At 47.9% G+C, this 23134-nt stretch overlaps 1 protein-coding gene across 1 annotated transcript; it reads right to left on the bottom strand.

Annotated features, from left to right (window-relative positions):
• Positions 1–2317: 2317 nt before the first annotated feature.
• On the bottom strand, positions 2318–21324 carry LOC135972129 (E3 ubiquitin-protein ligase TRIM15-like). Its single transcript, XM_065564099.1, has 7 exons — positions 20554–21324; positions 14902–14997; positions 11379–11609; positions 9961–9983; positions 7184–7299; positions 5525–5578; positions 2318–3144 (listed from the first exon to the last, which is right to left on the bottom strand). The coding sequence occupies exons 3-7, from the start codon at positions 11418–11420 to the stop codon at positions 2597–2599; spliced, it is 783 nt and encodes a 260-aa protein (XP_065420171.1). The 5' UTR covers positions 11421–11609; positions 14902–14997; positions 20554–21324; the 3' UTR covers positions 2318–2596.
• Positions 21325–23134: the final 1810 nt, after the last annotated feature.

The following is a 23134-nucleotide window of genomic DNA, read 5'->3' on the forward strand; positions in this document are numbered from 1 at the left end:
GATCTGCCCTCTTTACTACTTATCAAGCCACCATTTTTTTTCATGTCCCCTGTAAATTTTACCAGTAATTATTTATATAGTTTTCCGGAGCATTGATAAAGTTATTGAACTGCATTGGCTGAGAACAGATCCCTTCAGGACTGCACAAGAAACACCCCCATTGGATGACAATTTCCCACTTATCCTTACCTTTTGAGATCTATCAGTTAGCCAATTTTTAGTCCATTTAATGATGACTGAATTGCTTTTGCATGGTGCTAATTTTTTGACAGAATTCTTTAACCACGATAAGTCTTGCTCTGGTTCCATGTTCCGATAATATGTCTTGGGCTCAGACAGTGAGCTAGTTTGGTGATTATAAATGTTATCATCTTCATCTAGTTTCGTTTCTGGTAGGGGAAAAAGTTACTCAAGCAATGTCAGGATTCCAGGAACTAATTTAGGTAATATTCATGCACTTTGCTCTGCACCTTTATTTTTGACTGACAAGGATAGCTGCTGGGTCAGGTTGTGAATAACTCATTCTCAGAGAACACAGGCAACATTTTATCTACTAATGGTCCTTCCGGTGGCTTCTGAAAAAGTGAAACAAACTTGGAATTTTGGGGGTGTCTGCTCACTTTTCTTTCTCTCCTCCACCTCCGCCCAAATTTTCCAATGGAAGGGAGAGAAAATCCTTATATAAAACCATGGTACGCCCACATCTTGAATACTGTGTACAGATGTGGTCTCATCTCAAAAAAGATATAATGGCATTAGAAAAGAAGAGAAGGGCAACTAAAATGATTAGGGGTTTGGAACGGGTCCCATATGAGGAGAGATTAAAGAGGCTAGGACTTTTCAGCTTGGAAAAGTGGAGACTAAGGGGGGATATGATAGAGGTCTATAAAATCATGAGTGGTGTGGAGAAAGTGAATAAGGAAAAGTTATTTACTTGTTCCCATAATATAAGAACTAGGGGCCACCAAATGAAATGAATGGGCAGCAGGTTTAAAACAAATAAAAGGAAGTTCTTCTTCACACAGTTCACAGTCAACCTGTGGAACTCCTTGCCTGAGGAGGTTGTGAAGGCTAGGACTATAACAGGGTTTAAAAGAGAACTAGATAAATTCATGGACGTTAAGTCCATTAATGGCTATTAGCCAGGATGGGTACGGAACTGTGTCCCTAGCCTCTGTTTGTCAGAGGGTGGAGATGGATGGCAGGAGAGAGATCACTTGATCATTGCCTGTTAGGTTCACTCCCTCTGGGGCACCTGGCATTGGCTACTGTCAGAAGACAGGCTACTGGGCTGGATGGACCTTTAGTCTGACCCAGGATGGCCATTTTTATGTTCTTATGAAAAGGCAGAGTGAAAAGTGTGGGTGGAGGGGAATATAAGAACCAAGTAACTGAAATGTTTTGTTAAGTTTGGTTTATTTTTTATCAACTATGGAAAAATTCCACAAAAATTGTCCAACAAATTTTAAAATTTCCTTCAATTTAAAAATTTTTTAAAATTAATTTGGCAGAGAAAATATTTTTCTCCCAGCTCTAAGAAGCAGCACCTGCGTTGGAGCCCCCAGAAAATGCAGACTCACACAACAGTAGTTTAATCATAAAGAAAGCGAAATTTATACCGTAACAACAATTAAATTTTATAACACAATCTGCCAATATTAGCTTTGCCATAAACACTGTCTAAGGGAACAATCACTTCAGCATCTTAATTCTTTCACGTTTGCTGGAAAAGAGACGATTCCTCGGTTGAGTTTCGGGATTGCACAGGGTATTGAGCTGTTTGTTCTGACAAGAGAGCTCACAGCACCGGGTATTTAAAGGCTAAATCCCTCTGAAACATCTGGCCCACAGATCAGTGTCCGATCCCTCCCTTGCCTCTGTGTCAGGAACCACAGATCTCAAATGCTGGCCCACAGGGCGCTTAGGAGCTCGTCAGTCCGAATCCACCACCCAGTGTCCTGCTCACGCTGCTAGAATAGCCGCTGAAGGGGAGCAGAGGACTCCAGTCCTGGGCTCTGATTGGTGGAACCCTGGGGGGCCCAACGGGTCCCCAGCCTCTGTGTCCCCCAAGCCAAGGGGCAGGACGTTGTCTGTGCAGCTGGGTCCTTCCTGCTCAGCTCTGCTTCCCCTGCGATACCTGCCCCTGATCTCCTGGGAACCTCTCCCCGCCTGACGCCTGGTCTGCCCTCTGGTCTGTCCCCCACCCTCCCCCCAGCCCCTTCAGCCAGGCCACCCCCCGCTCTCCCCTCCCCCCAGCCCCTTCAGCCAGGCCCCTCCCCTGCTCTCCCCTCCCCCCAGCCCCTTCAGCCAGGCCTCCCCCCTGCTCTCCCCCCAGTCGGGTGGTCTTTCCCTCACCTTGTCTGGGTCCTCACCCACAGGGGGGCTCCCTCCTTCCTTTGTGGGACCCCCCCCCACTTCACACAGCGTTGGCTCCCAGGAGCACAGAGACCAGCCTAGAACCTCACACAGACCTCCACAGCCACAGAGCTACGGGTAGAGCATCACCCCCCTCAGCCCAGTCTGTGCGGGGACGGCGGGGGGGGGGGGCGGAAGATTGACTGAGTGCTCCAGGTCATAGAGATCAGGAGGGTGGGGGCTAGAGGAGTCGCACACTAGCCCCAGCATGGCAGAGCGGGACAGTAGTGCTAACCTGGAAGAACGGGCGGAGTCTCTTCCCGGCAAAAGAGGCCGTCGGGAAAGTGAAGATCAGGTCCCTGGTACCAGCATCGAAAAACGCCACCTGCCCCCGTTCATAGTCCAGATAAACCTGGATCCTGTGGGGTGCCTGACTCGGGGGGAAGGGGATGCTCTGCGCAGGGGACATGAGAGCCCGGTACCGATCCTCCCAGCCCTGCACAGCCCAGATCCCCTGCTCAGGGTTAAGGCTGATCCGTCCTTTCCTCCTCACAGACTCTCTGGCCACCCCCACAGACCAGACTCCCAACCTCTCCATCTCCACCTCCACCTCCCAGTAATGTCGGCCCGAGGTGAATCCCTCACAGCCCAGCACACAGCGCATAGTATCAAATCTCTCATGGTTGTCGGGCAGAGCTTGCATTACGCCTCCATATCTCACATGTTTCTGATCCGGAGACATGATGAGGTCGGGATGGGCCGTGTTTGGATCCAGAGTCACGTTCACTGCTGAGAGAGAATCAGAGCGTGAGGGGCAGAGCTCAGCCCTGGGGCAGGGTCTGATCGTGTCAGTGACAGAACCTGCCCCAGCTGGGGAGTGAACCAGGCAACCTCCTGCCTCCAGGATTTACCCAGCTGTGCCTGGGGAGCAGCGCTGAGATCTCAGCCATGGGCGGGGGGATTCACACCCCGACAGAGCCAGTTCAGTGACAGTGAAAGGATCAGCTCCGCTGAGCCAGGCCCCCAGACCCAGAGTCTGAGTCTCAGTGATTCCATCCTTGTGCTTGGGGGGAAGACAAGGGGGGTTAGAGGGAGGTGGGTTTAAGGCACCTTTGTCCTTCCTTTAGTCTACCTGGTGTGAATTGCATTTAACCTCCTTAACTAGAACTTAATAAAGTTTGTTTTCAATGCCCCCAGCAGAGGGGTCCCTTGGGGAGGGCGAATCGGGGCAACAGCTCCAGGCCTTGCGCTTTAGGGGGCACCACAGGCCAGTGCAATTGGCTGTCACAGTCAGTCCCAGAAGAGACGAATCCGTCACTTCCATCCCAGACCCCGCACCGCCCTAGGGCCGGCTCTGGCCCCCAGCATGGCCCCCAACCCACTCCTACAATAACGGCTGGGAGCAGAGTTGCTGTGGAGCCCCTCTGCCAACTTCACACAGATGGGGGGGGGGGGGGGGGCTCCCTGGCACCGGAGCTATTTTCTGGGGTCTGTTTCCAGGCACATTAAGGCCCCTTTGCTCTGACAGACCAGCACAAAAGGGCCTGACAATCGGGCCCTGGAATCTTTCCCCACCTGCACCCACCTCTCCCCACAGATGTGATTAGAGATCCTGGCATCATAGGAGGCTCCCAGCAGATTACAGGGAATCCAACGTCCCCCTGTCCAATGATGTGACTCTGCACAGCCCGTCTCCTTGCAGAGCCCCCCCCCCAACGATCAGCCAGCTGAGCACTAGAAAAACTGCTTTTATAGAGACCCCCCTGGCCCCCCAGGACTGTGTGTAGCTGCGGGGGGGTGAGGACATCGCACACTTACTGAACGGCTGCTCGGCTTGTGCTGGGCTATCGGGGACTTTCCAAACTCCACACTGCTGGCCCCAGGGCTATGCAATGGCTAATACAGTATTGCCGACTTCAAGGGATCAAATCTCAGGAGATTGTCCCAACAATCATGACATGATTAAAAGGATTCTATTGTGGTTTCTAGGTCAGTCTCTGGATGTTTGAACTCCCCTGGCCCCTCCCCAGGGTGTGCGCATGTGACAATCAGTGTTGCCCACTCGCCCACATGTCCTGGGGAAGGGGATTTTGGCTTCTGCTGCAGGAGCTCTCACCCCCCATCTGCCCATCTCCTGCCCAGCAATTAATCCTGTCCCACAGCCCCCATCAGTTCTGTCCCCATCCAACCCCCCGCAATTCAGTCCCACAGCCCCCATCATCACTGCCCATCAGTTCAGCACCCCTATCCCACCGCCCTCAGTTCACCCTGCCAGCACTCACCCTATCTGCTCAGAACCCACCAGCAATACAGCCCCCCCAGCCCATCAGCCCCCCACTCACTTCAGGCCCCCTGCAGCCCCCAGGCCATAATAAACCCCTCCCAGCCTCAACTCTGTTCTTCACCTTCCCTAGGCCTGGGGGCTACAGTGGGGTTCCCTCTCCCACTTCCCAGGCTGGCAGGGAAGGATCCACCCTGGGGTGGTGACAGCGGGAGCCCCGGCCGTGCCCAGGGCAGCTGACAGGATTTCTAAGTAAAATGAAGCCTCATTTTTAGAACTCTCAAATGTCGGGATTTTTTTCAGCCACGGCTCTATGGTGAGATCATGAGTGAGGCTTAATTTTACTCAGAAATCGCACCTCTCACGATTCATTCATGAGAGTTGGTGTGTCTGCTAATAGCTGATGTCTACCTAATCCCTTTGGACATTTTTAACATTTTTTTTCTTTTGACTTATAAAGGTGAGAGATAAAACAGAAATGATCTATTTTTGTATGTTGAATTTTTCCATTCTTCATTGTACCACTTGTGCATTTGCTAATAATAATAATATTGCCAGGGGATGTGATGTATGCGCATAAAGAGTTCTGAAAATGAGGTGAGATGTTGCTCTCTGATTTTCCAAAAGGCTCATTTTTAAACTCTTAGATCTCTACGGATATTCACGGCTCGCCCCCTCTCCCGCACCCCAGCCCATCTGGTTACCCCAACCACTAGTTACAAATTCTAAATCCTAAGAGAAACGAATCTACTTTTCTGTTTTTAGGAAGGATCTGGGTAGCCACCAGTAATATGTTGCTCAGCTCGTGTCAAATGCAAAATTGAAACAAAACCTGAACTATGGTGCTGCCAAGGAGCCACCATAATTCATAGGAAAATTTTCACTCACCGTTTGAGCCGAGAAATGTATCTTTGTCCAAGCGCTGTCTAGAGGACAGGGAGTCTAGAGGAAGAAATGGGTGAAAAAGATGAAATGTCAGGTTGTCATGGTTAGGGATATATTCACATCGTTAATGTTCTATCACAAAAGCAAAATGAAAAGAAAACAAACTTTATGAAGTTCTAGTTAAGGAGGTTAAGTACAATTCACACCAGTACAAAAGCCATTACACACCTCACTAAAAAATATCCACAAACATTAAAAACTAAGGACATGACCTAAGGTTACATGACAGACCCAGAGATGTTTTACCAGTGATTACACACCTCTGGCTGGCCCATGACAGCTGACTTGGGCTCGCAGGGCTCGGGCAATGGGGCTGTTTAATTGCGGTGTAGATGCTGGGGCTTGGGCAGAGGCCTGGGCTCTGGGACCCTGCGATGGGAGAGGGTCGCAGAGCCCAGGCTCCAGCCCGACCCGGAACCTCATGAGCCGGAGTCAGCGCACACGGGCCAGCCACAGGTGTTCAATTGCTGTGTAGAGAAACCCTCTGAAACCAACACGTCACTCACAGACAGACCCACACACAGAAATTTTTCATTGATTAACATTCAATCAACTTTAAATCTGTACAATTAGTACTTAGTAACTTGGCTCATCCTTCTTTTCAGCCCTGGTGGTCTCATTATCTCCAGCTCAGGAGGATAAAAGGTGGAGACTCTCTGAAGGAGGGACGGGGAACCTACGGACTGTGCGCCAGATCCAGCCTGTTGCTAAATTTAATCCGCCGCCACTCCCCCACCACGAGTGCCGACTTGCCCCGCCACAGGGGGGAAGCCCTGATTCTCTGCACAGACTAGGTGTGTGGAGAGTGCTGCAACACCACCCAGGTTTTGCGCGGGGTACCAGCCACCAGCCTTATGCCCAAGGACCCGGCTGGCTGCCGCCCCCAGCCCTGCATGTGGGGTTGCAGTTGCCATGGGACCGTCTCACAGGGCTTTGCCCCTGGCACCGCACACGGGGTCCCATCTGCTGGCCCAGCACCTGGGAATCTGCTCCAACCCCCAGCTGTGGTCCCAGCCTCAGCCCCCTTACCCCTTTCTGCATCCCATCCCCCCTCCCGGAGCCATGGCCAAGTCTTGGCCCCACCTCTAGGGAGAGGGGGCACAGACAGGGGTAAGGGGGTGGAGCCAGGTAAAAAGTTTGGGGACCACTGGCTTTCAGCTCCCCCACTGTAAAAATTGTTCCAGTGCCACTGCCTCCATACCCGCTCCCCCCGCGATTGTTTTTTTCCGTGAGTCAATGGCCCGTGATAGAAAAAATGTTCCCCAGCCCTGCTCCAAAGCAAGAGAGGGACTATGGTGACACAGGAGGCCTTGCAGACAAAAAATCCAAACAAACATACTTCAAAAACAGTGAATTCAGCAGGAAGCTCAAGCTCAGGTTAACGTTCATAGCTGCTAAGAAAGGAAACCCCCAAGGAGTGCGAATGTAGGCCCCGAACCCAGTGTGTATGTGCTGTATTGAGAGCTGAGGAGGGAATTCATAGCTTCCAAATGATTAGCTGACTATCTCCATACACAATCATTGTCCCTAAGAGATTTCCCCAGCTCTGTCAATTATCAGTGTAATGGATGTGAGAAAATCCCCCAGGTGACTGTTTATTACCTTTGAATTTCTTCATTATGGTCTCCAGAGGTGCATTTCTTTGAGAAGATTCCCAGCTTCTCCATTTCAGTTCAGAAGAAAAGGCCACTGGGTTCTGAAACTTCTCCCTCTCGCATCTGAAGAACAACCCAGTGTTACTTGCTGTGGAGTTCGGTCATATTTGTGTTTGTGTTTTACTCTAGTGAATGGTTGTAGCTCAGCAGACCCTGGAGGATTAAAGTCTCTGTTGCCCCAGGAATAGGTCCAATCCCAGCTTGGACACTACAAGCTTCCCCTCGTTTTGGTGAGACCGATATTGGAAAACTGCATCCAGTTCTGGTGTCCCCATTTTAAAATGGACATTGAGAAACTTGAGATGGTGCAGAGAAGACCCACAAAACTGATTTGAGGGCTGGTAAAAATGCCTCGCACTGAGAGACCCCTGGCACTTGAGTGTGGGGTATAAATACCGTCATGAGGAGAACAGACTTGGTACTAAAGGGCTCCTCAATATAGCAAACAAAGGCATAACAAGGACCAATTGCTGGAAGCTGAAGCCAGAGAAATTCCAATGGGAAATCAGACAGACATTGTTAACAGTGTGGGTGGATTAACCATTGGAAGAAACTGCCAAGGGAAGTGGTGGATTCTCCATCTCTTGACGGGGCACCAGAATAGGGGGGCCATGGCCCCATCACTTTTAAAAGTGGGAGAGCTCTGCTTTCTCCCTTTGTACTTGCCTTAAAGGCAAGTGATGGGAGGAAGGGGCAGACAGGAGCGATCAGGGGGCGGGTCTTGGGGGAAAAGGCAGAGCAGGGGTGGGCCATGGTTTGGGCACTGGTGGCCCCCCCACTTCTAGGGAGCTCCAAGCATCACTGTCTGTTGATGTCTTTAAATCAAGACTGACTGGCTTTCTGGAAGGTGCTTTAGTCAACACACGTTAGGATTTAGTGAAATATAAGTTATTGGGCTGAATACAGGAATAACCAAGTGAAATTTAAGGATTAGTGATACATCAGCACCGATTCCATGGGTGATCTGGGCCTGGAACACCCACAGAAAAAAAACAGTGGGTGCTCAGCACCCACCAGCAGCCACACAGATCAGCTTCCCCCCTACTCAAAAACTCCAAAGGTAATAACAAAATGTTTTTTAAGTACATCAGAAGCAGGAAGCCTGCTAAACAACCAGTGGGGCCCCTGGACAAATCGAGATAGAAAAGGAGCGTTTAAAGATGATAAAGTCATTGTGGAGAAACTAAATGAATTCTTTGCTTCAGTCTTCATGTCTGAGGATGTTAGGGAGATTCCCAAACCTGAGCCGGCTTTTGTAGGTGACAAATCTGAGGAACTGTCACGGATTGAAGTGTCACTAGAGGAGCTTTTGGAACTAATTGATAAACTTAACATTAACAAGTCACCGGGACCAGATGGCATTCACCCAAGAGTTCTGAAGGAACTCAAATGTGAAATTGGGGAACTATTAACTATGGTTTGTAACCTGTCCTTTAAATCAGCTTCTGTACCCAATGATTGGAAGATAGTTAATGTAACGCCAATATTTAAAAAGGGCTCTAGAGGTGATCCCAGCAATTATAGACCGGCAAGTCTAACGTCAGTACCGGGCAAATTAGTTGAAATGATAATAGAGAATAAAATTGTCAGACACATAGAAGAACATAAATTGCAGGGCAAAAGTCAACATAGCTTCTGTAAAGGGAAATCATGTCTTACTAATCTATTAGAGTTCTTTGAAGGGGTCAACAAACATGTGGACAAGGGGGATCCAATGGACATAGTGTACTTAGATTTCCAGAAAGCCTTTGACAAGGTCCCTCACCAAAGGCTCTGATGTAAATTAAGTTCTCATGGGATAAGAGGGAAGATCCTTTCATGGACTGAGAACTGGTTAAAAGACAGGGAACAAAGGGTAGGAATAAATAGTAAATTCTCAGAATGGAGAGGGGTAACTAGTGGTGTTCCCCAAGGGTCAGCCCTAGGACCAATCCTATTTAACTTATTCATAAATGATCTGGAGAAAGGGGTAAAAAGTGAGGTGGCAAAGTTTGCAGGTGATACTAAACTGCTCAAGATAGTTAAGACCAAAGCAGACTGTGAAGAACTTCAAAAAGATCTCACAAAACTAAGTCATTGGGCAACAAAATGGAAAATGGAAAATTAATGTGGATAAACGTAATGTAATGCACATTGGAAAAAATAACCCCAACTATACATACAATATGATGGGGGCTAATTTAGCTACAACGAATCAGGAAAAAGATCTTGGAGTCATCGTGGATAGTTCTCTGAAGACGTCCACGCAATGTGCAGCGGCAGTCAAAAAAGCAAACAGGATGTCAGGGATCATTAAAAAGGGGATAGAGAATAAGACAGAGAATACCTTATTGCCCTTACATAAATCTGTGGTACGCCCACATCTTGAATACTGCATACAAATGTGGTCTCCTCATCTCAAGAAAGCTATACTGGCATTAGAAAAGGTTCAGAAAAGGGCAACTAAATCATTAGGGGTTTGGAACAGGTCATATATGAGGAGATATTAAAGAGGCTAGGACTTTTCAGCTTGGAAAATAGGGGACTAAGTGGGGATATGATAGAGATATAAAATCATGAGTGGGGTGGAGAAAGTGAATAAGGAAAAGTTATTTACTTGTTCGCATAATATAAGATAACCAGCCCCACACTCTGCACTGCTGGACCATGGGGAGCAATGTCTCGTGTCCAAAATCCCTTCCCTGCATTGGGAAGTGAAAGGGAGAGTGAGAAGGAGCCACCTACCTGCTCAAGGTGCCTTTGATGTCCTAGAGGAGAAAGATAAAAGGAAATTCAGTCCCATATCTCGCACTAAGGAGAAAGATAAAAGGAAATTCAGTCCCATCTCTCACACTAAGGATCCCTCCTGCTCTGGAGGGGACTCACTTTGTCTTCACAGTTTGAGGTTCAAAGAGGAATTATTTGTTATTTATTTATACAAACAAAACATTACATGTGCTGCCTTTGCGCCTTTGGAGAAGTGCTCTGACTGCAGGATCTGGGCCCAGGAAGTTTGTACTGGGGGCACATAGGCTCTTTGTGTAACAACATTTCGATAACCACCCGGCACATGGAATCAGAGGGCTGAGTCTTGTGCTGTGCTGAACAAGGATCTCCCGAACACTCACAGGTGTGGGGAAGATCCCCTCCTGCAGACTCCAGTGGGTCCAGAGGGGGGATGCCTTCATGCTGTGCTGCCCACATGCTGTAAACTCTCTCCCCACTTGCCCACAAACATTCTGAAGACCCGTCCTGTGGGCTTCTTGACACCCACAGGAAGTTGGGGCTGGGTGAGAACAATGGGTGTGGGGTACAGAGTATCACAGGGCCATTCACTATCCTACACCCCAGGTTCAATACAGGAAATCTGAGGAGTGAAGAATGCTGCCCACAGCAGATACTGGTCACAACTGAGAATCTGAACCTAGATATCAGCTAGAGATGTCCAGGATGCTACGTTTTATTTCTCGCCCTTTTTTCTTTTTTTCTAGTTAGAGGCATTTTAAAAAAATATTTTGGAACACAGGAAATGCCAGACTGGCTCAGACCGGAGGTCCATCTAATCAGTATTCTGTCTCCAAAGGTGGACAGGGCCAGATGCTTCAGGGGAAGGTGTAAGATAATCTGCCTCCTACATTCTCATCCTGCTCTCTAACAGTTAGCGACTGGCTGAAGCCTTGGAGCATGAGGTTTAATATCACTCTGCATCTTCTTGTTATCCATATAAATATCTGGTCACTTTTTGTGTTTTGCTAAATGCTTGGTCTCAACGACATCTGGTGGCGATGAGTTCCAAAGCCTAATTATGAGATTTGTGAAAACGTGTTCATTGGATCAGTTTTGAATTTGTCACCTTCTAATTTTATTGAATGTCCTTTTGTTCCTGCATTAGGAGACAGGGAGAATTTTTGGAGGAGTCTTCTCCCACTAGTATTCAAAAGAAGAATTTCTTTTCATTTAGGGCTCGATCCAATGCTCCTTCTATTCAAGAAGTATATTTCCATTGTCTTTACTGGGCATTTTATCAAGCCCCTAAGGAAAAATCATGTATATTTTAGCAATACTGTATGTTCTGACCATTCACTCCTACACTCCAAAAGTGAAGGGTTAGGAGACTTTCTCACCCTGAGAAAGGTTCTGGGGTGTTTCTAACACCATCTCACCTGCAAGAATTCACTCGCTGGCTCCTGGCACTTCTGCTCCATCTCACTGATCAGGGAACTGAAAGAAGATAGTTCCTCAGATAATTTGGCAACATACTCATCCCTCCTCTTTTCAATTTCCTGATTCAGCTCTTCCAACTGGGCCAGCCGGAGTTGCTCTTGTTCCTCCAAAAACTGGCGCAGTTGCCGAAATTGAGACACAATCTTCTGCTTCTCAGTTTCCAGCTGTTTCTGAAATGAGGAAATATGAACACGAAAAGCACTGGTCAAGGACAAGAATACGGAGTGAGTCATGGGACATTTTATACACATGGCAGCATGTCATTGCAACCCCACAGAATTTAACTTCTGACATTTTATGGAGAACATTCTCTATGCTCAGTAAACCAAAGATTTTCCAATAGATTTTTAAGAGTCCTAACTGGTGTTAAGAATCAGGGGCGACTCGAGACACCAGTGCAGCAAGCGTGTGCCTGGGGTGGCAAGCCACGGGGGCGGCCTGCCGGTTGCTGTGAGGGTGGTAGTCAGGCGGCCTTTGGCGGCATGCCTGCCGGAAGTCCACCGATCCCGTGGTTTCGGTGGCAATTCTGCGGCGGGTACACTGAAGCCGCGGGACCAGCAGATCACCCGCAGACATGCCGCCGAATCCGTCTGATTGTGTACCACCCTCAGGCATGCCACCGAAGACCGCCTAACTGCTGTGCTTGGGGTGGCAAAAAACAGAGTTGCCCCTGTTTAGAATATGAATTTTTCTTGCATGATTCAGATAATCTCTGATCAGTGGCTTCTAGAAAACCAGATCCTTCTAATAACAGGAAGCACAGCAGGTCTGGGATTCAGAACTGGACTGGCAAGGATTATTTTAGTAGAGGAAACAGCAGAACCCAAACTAAGAAGCACTAAACTTGAACTGGGGAACAGATGCTGTCCACGAAATACATATAGACATAAAGGGCCTTTAAAAAAAAGTACTAAAATTTGAGATCCATCGTTTGTTCTCACGAGTTCTGAAAACAGTTTTGGATACATAAAATTTGGCACACCATAAATCTTGGATTTTAAGCCACATAGGGACCTGAGCACAAATTGGGCTCCTGGGAAGACCCCTTTTTGCACATGCAAATCTGAGTTTGCAGGTTGCTTAGGAATGAGTGTATGAACTGGACAGAAGTCCACCAATTCATGCTGTTTCTGGAGCACTCTCTGGCCCCTGATACCCAAGGAGCAAGGAAATCAGACCAGATTTGGAACCCAGATTGTCTCCATGGCAATGTCTAGCATAGGGTTACCATTCATCCGGATTTACCTGGACATGTCCTCCTTTTTGTGTTAAAAATAGTGTCCGGGGGGGAATTTGTAAATCACTCAAAATGTCCTGGATTTCCCCCCCTGCAGAGCGAGGTGCGGCTGGGAGGGCTGCAGGAAAGTCAGCCGCTCGCATGGGGCTCTGGCAGCCTGAGCTCTTCCCCAGCAGCTTGCCGGGCTGGACTCCGGAGCAGCTGTAGAGCTCCCCCCCGCCTGCATTCTGAGCCGGCTGGCCGGCCGGGCCGTTTGCATCAGCCTCAGCAGCTCCTCCTCCCCTGCAGCCCAGCGCCCCGCTCCGGCAGCACTGGGTGGGGTGGGACCGGGTTTTGTTGTGCTGGGGAGCGCAGCCACGTGTCCGGTTCTGCACAGAGCCCAACACCATGTTCTGAGCGGCAGGGTAAAGGGGCCAGGGGGCAGGAGAAGGGGCGGGGAGATTTTGGAGGGGGCAGTCAAGAGATGGGGGGGTCGGGAGTTCGGGGGGGACTTTTTTGGGGGGGTGGATAAGGTTTTGGGCAGTCAGGGTACAGGTAGGGGGTAGGGTCCTGGGGGGCAGTTAGGGTGGGGGGGTCTTAGGAGGGGGCAGTTAGGGGATAAGGAACAGGGAGGCTTAGGTAGAGGGTGGGGTTCTGAAGGGCAGTTAGGAGCAGGGGTCCCAGGAGGGGACAGTCAGGGGACAAGGAGCCAGGGGGGGGGGTTGGGAGTTCTGGGGGGGGGGGGGCTGTCAGGGGGCAGGGGTGGGGAGAGGGATTGGAGCAGTCAGGGGACAGGGAGCAGAGGTGTTTAGATGGGTCGGGAGTTCTGGGGGGGGGCTGTCAGGGGGTGGGGAGTGGTTGGATGGGACGTGGGAGTCCCAGGGGTCTGTCAGGGGGTGAGGGTGTGGATAAGGGTTGGGGCAGTCAGGGGACAGGTAGGGGGTAGGGTCCTAGGGGGCCAGTTAGGATGGGGGGAGGGTCTCAGGAGGGGGCAGTCAGGGGACAAGAGGCAGGGAGGCTTAGGTAGGGGGTGGAGTCCTGGGGGGCAGTTAGGGGCAGGGGTCCCAGGAGGTGGCAGTCAGGGAACAAGGAACGGGGGGAGGGTTGGAGGTTCTGAGGGGGGAGGGAAGTGGGCGGGGCAGGTGCGGGGCTAGGGCAGGACGGGGGCGGGGCTCCTCCCGTCCTCTTTTTTGCTTGCTGAAATATGGTAACCCTAGTCTAGCAGCGATACCATTAAGGGCCTGTTCCAAAGCTCACTGAACTGACCCGGAGTCTTTCCAATGACATCCTTGTGCTTTGTCTTAGGCACTAAGTGACCAGCCTCCTCCTCTGGGGAGCAGATTCCTAGAGCAGCTGCACGGATTGGCCAGCTGTGGTTATCTCTGCTGAAAGTGCAGCTGGCCAAAAACTGGGTGGTGGGGAAATTTGCAAAAATAATTGAAATTTCAAAGTTGTTTCCATGTCTCTGTTTTCAAAATGGAACTTCTTTTGATTTGTTTGAAAAATATCTTGAAATAACTTTTGAAACATGTCACATTTTTCTTTCTCCCTTTCCCCAAAATGGAACAAAATAATCTTCATTTCCCCCCATTTTTCTTTTTAGTACTTCCTCTCTGTACCTCTTCAAAAGATCTCCCAGTTTTGAAAAAGTGGCGAAAAGGAAAAACTAAGGGGAAAAAAATGGGAAATTATTCATTTTAGTGCACTCAGGAGAAAAAAGACTAAAAAGAGAAAGAAAGAGATAAAAAACAAACATGAAAGTTTTAAATATTTTCAGCTTTTTAAAAGCAAAATGAAAATTTCAGTTTGTAATAACACAAAAATGATTGTTTCATTTTGAAATTTCCTGTCAAAAAATGGAACCATTTGTTGCAAGTGACTTTTTCCCATGAAAAAAGTTGTTTTCTACTAAACCCCTTTTATCTGCAGGAAGCTTTTTTTGGTGGAAAATTTTCAGCCAGCTTTAGTTGAAAGACTAAAGGAGAAACTACTGTTACATAAACAAATCACACTCGAATTATCAGTGAAAATATTTGGATTATTGAAACTCTTTCTTTAATGCTTCATTTTCCTGCTTACTCTCAATTAAAGCAGAAGAGTTTTTCTTTACAATGAGAAGAAAGAAGTGATCATCTTTTTCACGGATGAGAATGTGTTACTCACTATTCCTCTTATGACACTTAGACTAAGCCGTGTGTTGATAATGTCCCTGGGCACATTTGCTTCTGAGTAATAATGGCACCTACCAGCAATTCATGGCTTTCATTTTCCCCACTCAATTTAAATGACAGAATCTCTTCTCTCTCTTTCTTCAAAATCTCCAAATGGCTCCGAATTTGGTCCTAACAAAAGAAAAATTGGTTTAGTTTTGGTTGTTTTGGGGGGATTTCCCCCCAGTTATTTATATTTGGAAGAATCTCAAATACATAATAAAATGGGTGAGTGCTCTAACTACAACAGAGGGTCCTGTGGCACCTTTAAGACTAACAGAAAAGGTGCCACAGGACCCTCTGTTGCTTTTTGCAGATTCAGACTAACACGGGTACCCCTCTGATGCTCTAACTACATGACTATACAGTCATTCTCACACTTGTGGTCTCTCTCTCTCTTTAGCCGAAATCACTCTTTATCCCTAGTGGAATAGCTTCTCCAGGGGAGAGGGAGGGAGCCCCACATCACAATAGCCCATGGTTAGGGCACTCCCCTGAGAGATGGCAGATCCCTGTTCGAATTTCTTTGCCTCATCAGGTGGAGAAGGGACTTGAACCAGTGTTTCCAACTTCTCAGGTGAGTATCCTAACCCCTGGGCTAAAAGTCAGGAGGGAAGCTGCCTCTGTGTGTACTAGCTTGTGGGGCCTGGTCTGGCAGGTGTGCTCAGAGGCCACCTACCTGGTTGGGCCCCACACTCTACTTAGGCAGCCGAACGCCTGTCTTCCTCCAGACTGTGAATCGCTCTAGGGCTTAGGTGAGAAATAGGCGTCCGGATACCTAGAGGGAGGCAGCACTGCAGTGTGCAGGCCTGGAAATATAGGGGTGGTGTAAAAGCTGGAACGAGCCAGAAAGGCCCAGAACAACATTTTAGTGAATAAAATTGTTGCAAAAACCAGCAGGTGCTTTTACAGAGAACAATATTTTAGTGATGAGAACAGACTCATAACACATTGTACTCCTGGGGGAATTCTGCGCCACTGCGCAATGCAGGATTTTGCAGAAATTAATGTTGGGCACACAAAATTTCCTTTTTTCCCCCACAGAAATGGGCTGAGGGAAGCAAGGAGGCAGCAGGAAGCAGAAAACTCAGTGCAAGCCCGAGACCCAGCATAAGGCTGTTTCTCCTTCTGATTGCAGGGCTGTGGAGAGGTCGGGTCTGTGAGTGTCTGAGCCGGAGGGTATCTCGCAGCTGGGCTCTGGGGGGAGATGGGGTGTAAGTGTCTGGGCCAAGGGGAGCCCTGCAGCTGGCCTCTGGGAGAGGGGGTCTGAGTGTCTGGGCCGGGGAGGGCTCCACAGCTGGGCTCTGGCGGGGGAGGGGTTATGAGTCTCTGGCCCCTAGCTGGGCTCTGGAGGGGAGGAGGCAGAGGAGCAGGAACTGGGTTGTTGTAGGGGTTTCTTTAATTCTCTACTCCTAGGGAAAATTTTGTGTGTGTCTGTACTCTTACAGACAGACTTGCTGACAGGTATTTTGAAATAAATTACAAAAATAATTGAAACTGGTGTGATTATATAGTGTTATTTTGAGAAATAAAATTTGCAGAATTTTAAAATATTGTGCACAGAATTTCAAATTTATTGGTGCAGAATTCCCCCAGAAGCTTTTAAAGTCATTTTGGCTCAAAACCATATTTTAAACCCACAAAAGACCTTGGGGAGAATATATTATCAATGAGAACCCATTACTAGCACACTGTCATTAACTTGTTCCAGCCCAGAACCATTTTTTTGAACACTAATAGGAACCAGGAATACACAGTTCCGAAGTGGCAAAGGGACAAAATTTATACATATAGCTCATTATCTCGTGGACAATAGTTTAGGAATAAGAACTGATTAGTAGCACACTTTTGTTAACCCATTCCAGCCCAGAACCCCTTTTTAACACCAAGATGGACCTGAAGTGGCACGGATATAGAAAAGTATTACATATTGTACATAGAGGTGAGACTACATAATGCTAATGAAAAACCCATGTAATTTATCTTTGATGGGGCATTCCAGGTGATAATTAGCTTCATTACTAAAGCCGCACAGAACACACGGTTCCGAAGAGACACAGGAATGGCATTTTCATAAAATAAATTGTTGCCAAAAAGGGCAGATACTGTGACAGACACTTAAGAACAACATTTTAGTTATGAGACCAGACTAATCAAACATTGCTATTAACCTGATCTGGCCCAGAACCTCTTTTTTAACTCCAAAAAGGACCCAGAACACACAGTTCTGAAGTGGCTCATGGGAGCAAAACGATACGCATAATACAACTAACTGAGAACAACGCTATCCCACAGAAAACCTTTCCTGAACCCACCTTCAAGTGCCAGTTACAGGCAAAAATAGCTTTAATTTTTCTGAGGTGACACAAGGGACCAAAATGATTCCCATACAATGGGATGCCATCTATAAATGCAAGCCTGCATTGCATGCCTGACTGCCTGAGCATTGTCTGACTGGCCCCTGCAGGCTGGATCCAACACGCGGGACGACTCTCTCTGGCCCTGATGTTCTACAAAATGGTGTCCTTCGCACAGCAGGACCTCGCACACAGTGCATGCGAGATCATGTTTACACCGCATGGAGGACGCCATTTTTGGACTGCCTAAGGCAGTGGTTCTCAAGCTTTTGTGCTGGTGACCCCTTTCACATAGCAAGCTTCTGAGTGCGACCCCCCCTATAAATTAAAAACACTTTTAAATATATTTAACACCATTATAAATGCTGGAGACAAACCGGGGTTTGGGGTGGAGGCTGAGGGCTTGTGACCCCCCCTTGTAGTAACCTTGTGACCCCCTGAGGGGACCCGACCCCCAGTTTGAGAACCCCTGGCCTAAGGCATACAAAGGAGTTGTTGCATGCCTTGCTAAAACTGTCATGGTCTGCGATTGTACACGTAATACAACTAACCGAGAACAAGACTACAGAAAACCTTTGCTGAAGCCACCTTTAGGGGCCTGTTCCAAGCTCCAACCAGCTTCATAAATAAAACTGCCCAGAACACTCGGTTCCAGAGACACAGGGAACAAAAATATGCCAGAAACACATCTTAATAAATAAAACTGTTGAAAAACCAGTGGAGACTGTTACCGACACTTCAGAGCAATATTTTATTAATGAGAACTGACTAATTACACACGGTTATTAATCATTTCTAATTCAGAACCTTTTATGTGAACACAAAAAAGGACCTGGAACACACGGTTCCAAAAGCGCTCGGGGACCAAAGTGATACACGTAATACAACTCACTAAGAATAATGCAATAATACAGAAAACCTCTTCCAAACCCACCTGCAAGTGATGGTTTCAGGCAATAAACAGCTGTATCAGTAAATCCGCCCAGAACACTCAGTTCCAAGGCAGCAGAGGGGACAAAAATGATACGATACAACTGAGAATAATGCTTCACTACAGAACACCGCTGACAACCCACCTGTTCAACAAACAGTTTTATTAATAAAACCACCCGCAGACTCAGCTTTGAAGTGGCTCATGGGACCAAAATAGAGATCAATGGCTGGAATGGGATTTTAATAAATAAAACTGATTTAAAACACCTTAGTGGAAACAGTCAGACGACATTGGGAGCGTTATTGTAGTCATGAGAACTGATTAACAGCTGACTGTCATTAACCCATTCCAGCCCAGAACCACTTTAAAACCAAGGAGGAGACTGAACAGTCAGTTCTGAAGTGGCTCAGACAGGGCCGGTGATACCATTAAGGCAAACTACGCAGTTGCCAAGGGCGCCAAGATTTGGGGGCACCAAAAAGCGGTGCCCCCAATTTTTTTTTTGCGTTCCTGGGCTGGGCTGCCGGCAGCGCGCTGACACATGCAGCTCAGACTCCCTCTCCCAGGGCAGCGGTCGCTCCATGCAATTATTGTCATTGCTGGCGGTGGCGGCATGCTCGGGGAGGGAGCGTAGCAGAGGTGAGCTGGGGTGGGGAGCCCTGCGGCGGCTCCCCCCACCTTGAGGCACCCCCCTGCAGTAGCTCCCCCCGGGGACCCATGCGGCAGCTCCCCACCCCAGCTCACCGGGGGTGGCATGCTTGGGGAGGAGGCGGAGCAGAGGTGAGCTGGGGAGGAGAGCTGCCGCACGGCTCCCCGGGGGGAGCTGCCACGGGGGGGGGCGCCTCAGGGCAGAGGGGGAGGGAGCTGCCATGGGGGGACGCCTCAGGGTGGAGGGGGTGCGGGGAGCTGCCGCAGGGCTGGGGGGGCGCAAGGTGGAAGTTTCACCTAGGGCATGAAACTTCCTTGCACTGGCCCTGGGCTCAGGGGACCAAAGTTTTAAATGCAGTACATATAGGTGGGACTGATATAATGCTAACGAGAAACTTGTCTGAACTGACCTTTAATCCAGGTTTTTGGGGGATAATTCGCTTTATTACTAAACGACTCAGAACACTTGGTTCCAAAGTGGCCCAGGGGACAAAAATGCTGCATGTCACACAAGTGAGAGCAGCACAGAACTACTGAAAACACCGGCCAAACCAGCCTTTCACTGCCTGGTTTGTGTATGTGTAGTTTAGTTTCTATGTATAAATTGGGACACTTTCACTGCAAGAAGCACTGGACATTTTAAGAAATCGTATAAAAGACAAAATATCGACTCTCCCAGCTTCTAAGCCAAAAACATGGACAGCTGCTTGCACACAGTTATGAAAAGCAAAAGGACAAAAAAGATGACTGGAGGTGTGATCAATACAAATGGATCCACAGAGGAAGACATCTTTTCCCAACAGGGGGAGCCTCTGGTAAGGAAGAGATATTTCCGAAGACTGATCGATACAGATGAGGTTTTGTGTCACTGATACGGATATGAAGTTCCTGATGGAAATGTGGACAAAGTGATTGTTCATTATTTGGGACAAGACGAAACACCTGACCCACGTGTGCCCTATAGGAATAGGAGAAAATATCCCTTGAGATCTCATGGTCCTACAATGCCATCTGTACTGTCAAAAGTTGTGGAGCAGAAACATTTAGGCCTATTTAAAAATTACCAGTGAAAAATAACAGACTCTAATGTCTCAGCTGCACACATGAGAGTGACTCTTCTCAAAAATACACAAGAAATAAAAAACAATGTATGAAAAGCAGAATCAGTCCCAATGCTTAGTGATGTGTATGACCTTCACTGTCCCCTGGAAGGGTTTGTGTGTCAGTACTGCCGGGTCCCTGAAATCTCTGTAAGTTGGGATCTTCCAGACGTTACGGGTATTTTTAAAAGGTGACAATATTGAAGCCCACTACACTTGTTCGTATGCCACATTTCAGCCAGGAGACTTTTCCTCTCCCCCTTCTTGTGCCTTTTTTCAGGAAAATCCAGCAGTTCCCATCACTGCGCTGCTTCATGACAAGTGCACAACACATGCACACAAGATGTTTTTTCATTTCTAGCAGAATGTGTGTCCCAGGTCAGCAGCACTTACACTGTAATAGTACTGGGCTATAGGTTATACATTTCCACCCTGGGCAATTCAGAACTGACTTTTCTGGGTCCTTATTGGGATTAAAAATGGTTTCGGGCCGGAACAGGTTAATAACAGTGTGTTATAAGTCTGTTCTCATTGCTAACGTATTGTTCGTAAGGGGGTCTAACCGTATCCGCTGGTTTTTGCCTTTTTTTTTAAATTAAAATGCCCTTTCTGGCCGTTCCAGCTTTTACACCGTCCCATGATTTCTTACCTTGTAATCCTCGGCAGCCTCCTCTATGGGAACCGCAGGGTGTTCTTTGTGATCTCCGGATAGATGGCAAACCAAACAAATGGGTGTTTGATCCTCTTCGCAGAAGACATCTAAAGCCCTCTGGTGTTTTTCACACACCGTCCCAACTTCTGGTTCTTTTGTTGGCTCCAGTGTAAGTTTTCTGGAAGCTTCTACAATATTCCTCAGCTGTCTGTTTGGTTTGATGTTTCTCTGGGAGAAGGTTTCTCTACACTCAGGACAGGGGAAGTTTGTACTCAATGCCTCCCAGCACCGACTGATGCAGGCCTGGCAGAAATGGTGCCCACAATCTAGAGACACTGGATCTTTAAAATAATCCAGACACACAGCACAAGTCAGTTCAGGTAGGAACAGTTGTGCTGGATTCGCAGCAGCCCTGGCTGGTTCTGCAGAGAAGAGAGGAATTTACTTTCCTTTTATTGTTCACAGCAAACAGGCGTTTCCTACGTATACACTGTCTCATGTTACTCTTGGGAGGCTGGAAACTCCTTCTGGTCTGAGTTAGCCCCTGGAGGAAGCACCAGGACAGACTGTGGAGTGGCAGCACCTGACGCTGTTGGTCCCTGCAATGGTGCAGCACGGCCACTCTGCAGAACAGCTGATTGAAAAACAGCACCTGCCACACCCACACCCAGCTCCATACAGCATTTCTTCCCGCCATCGCTGGGTCACTGTGTAGTGGGACTTCAGAGGTACCTACAGCCTAGCTCATGGCACAGCTCTCCGCAGCAGGTGGTTCTGGGAACATTTACAAAGTGTTGTGGGCTGCCAGTGGTATTCCAGCCTTTAGAAGGGGGATCCTAGAGTCATGCCCCTTCCCACCTAACCAATGATTGGGGCAGTGACCATCTTTTTTTCTGCTCAGTGTTTGCCCTCTGTGGTTGATACAATAATTTCTAAATATCGTCCTCCCCGCCAGGTTCCCACAGGTCAGCAGGGGATAGACACCTGGTCTGCGACTGAGGAAGAGGGAAAACAGGGGGCTAGAACAATGGGGGCTGGAGTCACTGCCTGATTCTCACCAACTGCCACATGAAAACATTTTGATATCTTGTTCCAAGGGCTTTGCAGGAGGCACAGCTGGGCTTCTTAGCCTTCATCTAACTTCTGCCAAGTCCTGATCGGCAAAGCTATTCCAAGTGACAAAAAGGCCTGGTGGATCTGTGTTGCTCCCAGTGACGTATGCAATCAAGTAGTTTTAACTGTGAGGGGGTTTTAAGCCATTTCTCAGAAAATAACATGCAGATTCAGACCAAATTTTCAGATTCCAGAGCAGTGGACTTATCTGTGGGGGACAAACGCTGTCATCTATGCTTGAGTCTGAGCCACTGTCACTTGCCAAGGGAGTGGAAGTTCCTTACTGCCCTTTGGGTTATAACCCGTGAGCTAGACTCTAATAAAATCCAGCTGGGAGACATTGGGGCTATTATCAGAAGAGATTTAGGGCAAGAAAGCAACCAATCAGCCCTTACTTAAGAAATCATTTTTTGACAGTAAAAATCTTCTCAGTTATTGCCCTGTCTATTATCTCCTTTTTAAGGGAAAGTTCACCCAGAATCTGCTGTCAAGGCCACTCTAGTGGTCCTTGTGGGGACCTCAGATTTCCTTGACTCCTGTCAGTCTGGTTGTTAATGAAGGGGACGCTTGTGTTCATTTTAAAGAAAATGTGATTTACAAGGTACTTGTGCATAAAGAAGCAGGCTGTGACTCACCACCCTAGGAACATTCTAGAGAAGGCCAGGGGGAGGGGGGTGAGCGCAACATGTGGAGTGGAGAAGTATAAGCATGTGATGAACAAATCCATATGTGGAAAGGTTAAATATGATTGGTTAGAGGTTTGTGTTATGTAACTTGTTATGTAACTGCCGTGTGCTATACAATAACAATGGGAGGGGCTCCTTGCTGGAGGGACTGTGGCTTATTTTGGTACCAGGGGCTCTCCCTTTGTGCACATTGAATAAAGTCTTGTTGAATTGCATTGCATTGCATCAAATTGAATTGAATCAAATCGAATTGAATTCTGACCTTTGGTCCCTTCTGACCTTAAAGTCTATGAGTCTATGAGTCTATGAAGACCCTTGATTCTGACCAGCGTCTCACTCATTGGGAACCACAAAATCCCAACATTAGCCAGTGTTTAGTACACAGACTACATTGCTAAAGGACCTTCTCCAGATCATGGGTGAAGATCAAGTCAATCATGCTGACTCTTTTACATCTGTCAGACGTCTTTGATATACTGACTATGGTGAATTGTAACTCATAGCGCTACACTCGAGTGGCTTTGTCCTTTTCTTTCTAGGAGGATCCCATAGATAGTGCTTGGCAATGTTCTGTCTGCCCTGAGAACTTTTTCATGCAGGCTGCCACAAGCTTCTACTCTTAAGTTAAGGAGAGACGTCTCTGAGCTGCTCTTCCAACTGTTAAAACAACACAAGCCATTCAAGTTTGCACTTTGTGTTGGGAGGTTTCATTTTGAGGCTAGAGCTAATATGTTAAGTAAACATTATCGTGTGTGGCAAGAGTTTATGGGCATTATAAT

The sequence above is a fragment of the Chrysemys picta genome, chromosome 12 (genome assembly GCF_011386835.1).
Source record: "Chrysemys picta bellii isolate R12L10 chromosome 12, ASM1138683v2, whole genome shotgun sequence".
Taxonomy (NCBI): Eukaryota; Metazoa; Chordata; order Testudines; family Emydidae; genus Chrysemys; species Chrysemys picta.

Bases quoted from the DNA above. Each gene is read 5' to 3' on its own strand.
- LOC135972129 (XM_065564099.1), bottom strand. From the start codon at position 11,420: ATGGAGCAGAAGTGCCAGGAGCCAGCGAGTGAATTCTTGCAG. The intron at 9,984-11,378 runs GTGAGATGGTGT...TTTCTCCTCTAG, and splicing joins CAGCGAGTGAATTCTTGCAG to GACATCAAAGGCACCTTGAG. The intron at 5,579-7,183 runs GTAATAAACAGT...TTCTTCCTCTAG, and splicing joins CATAATGAAGAAATTCAAAG to ACTCCCTGTCCTCTAGACAG.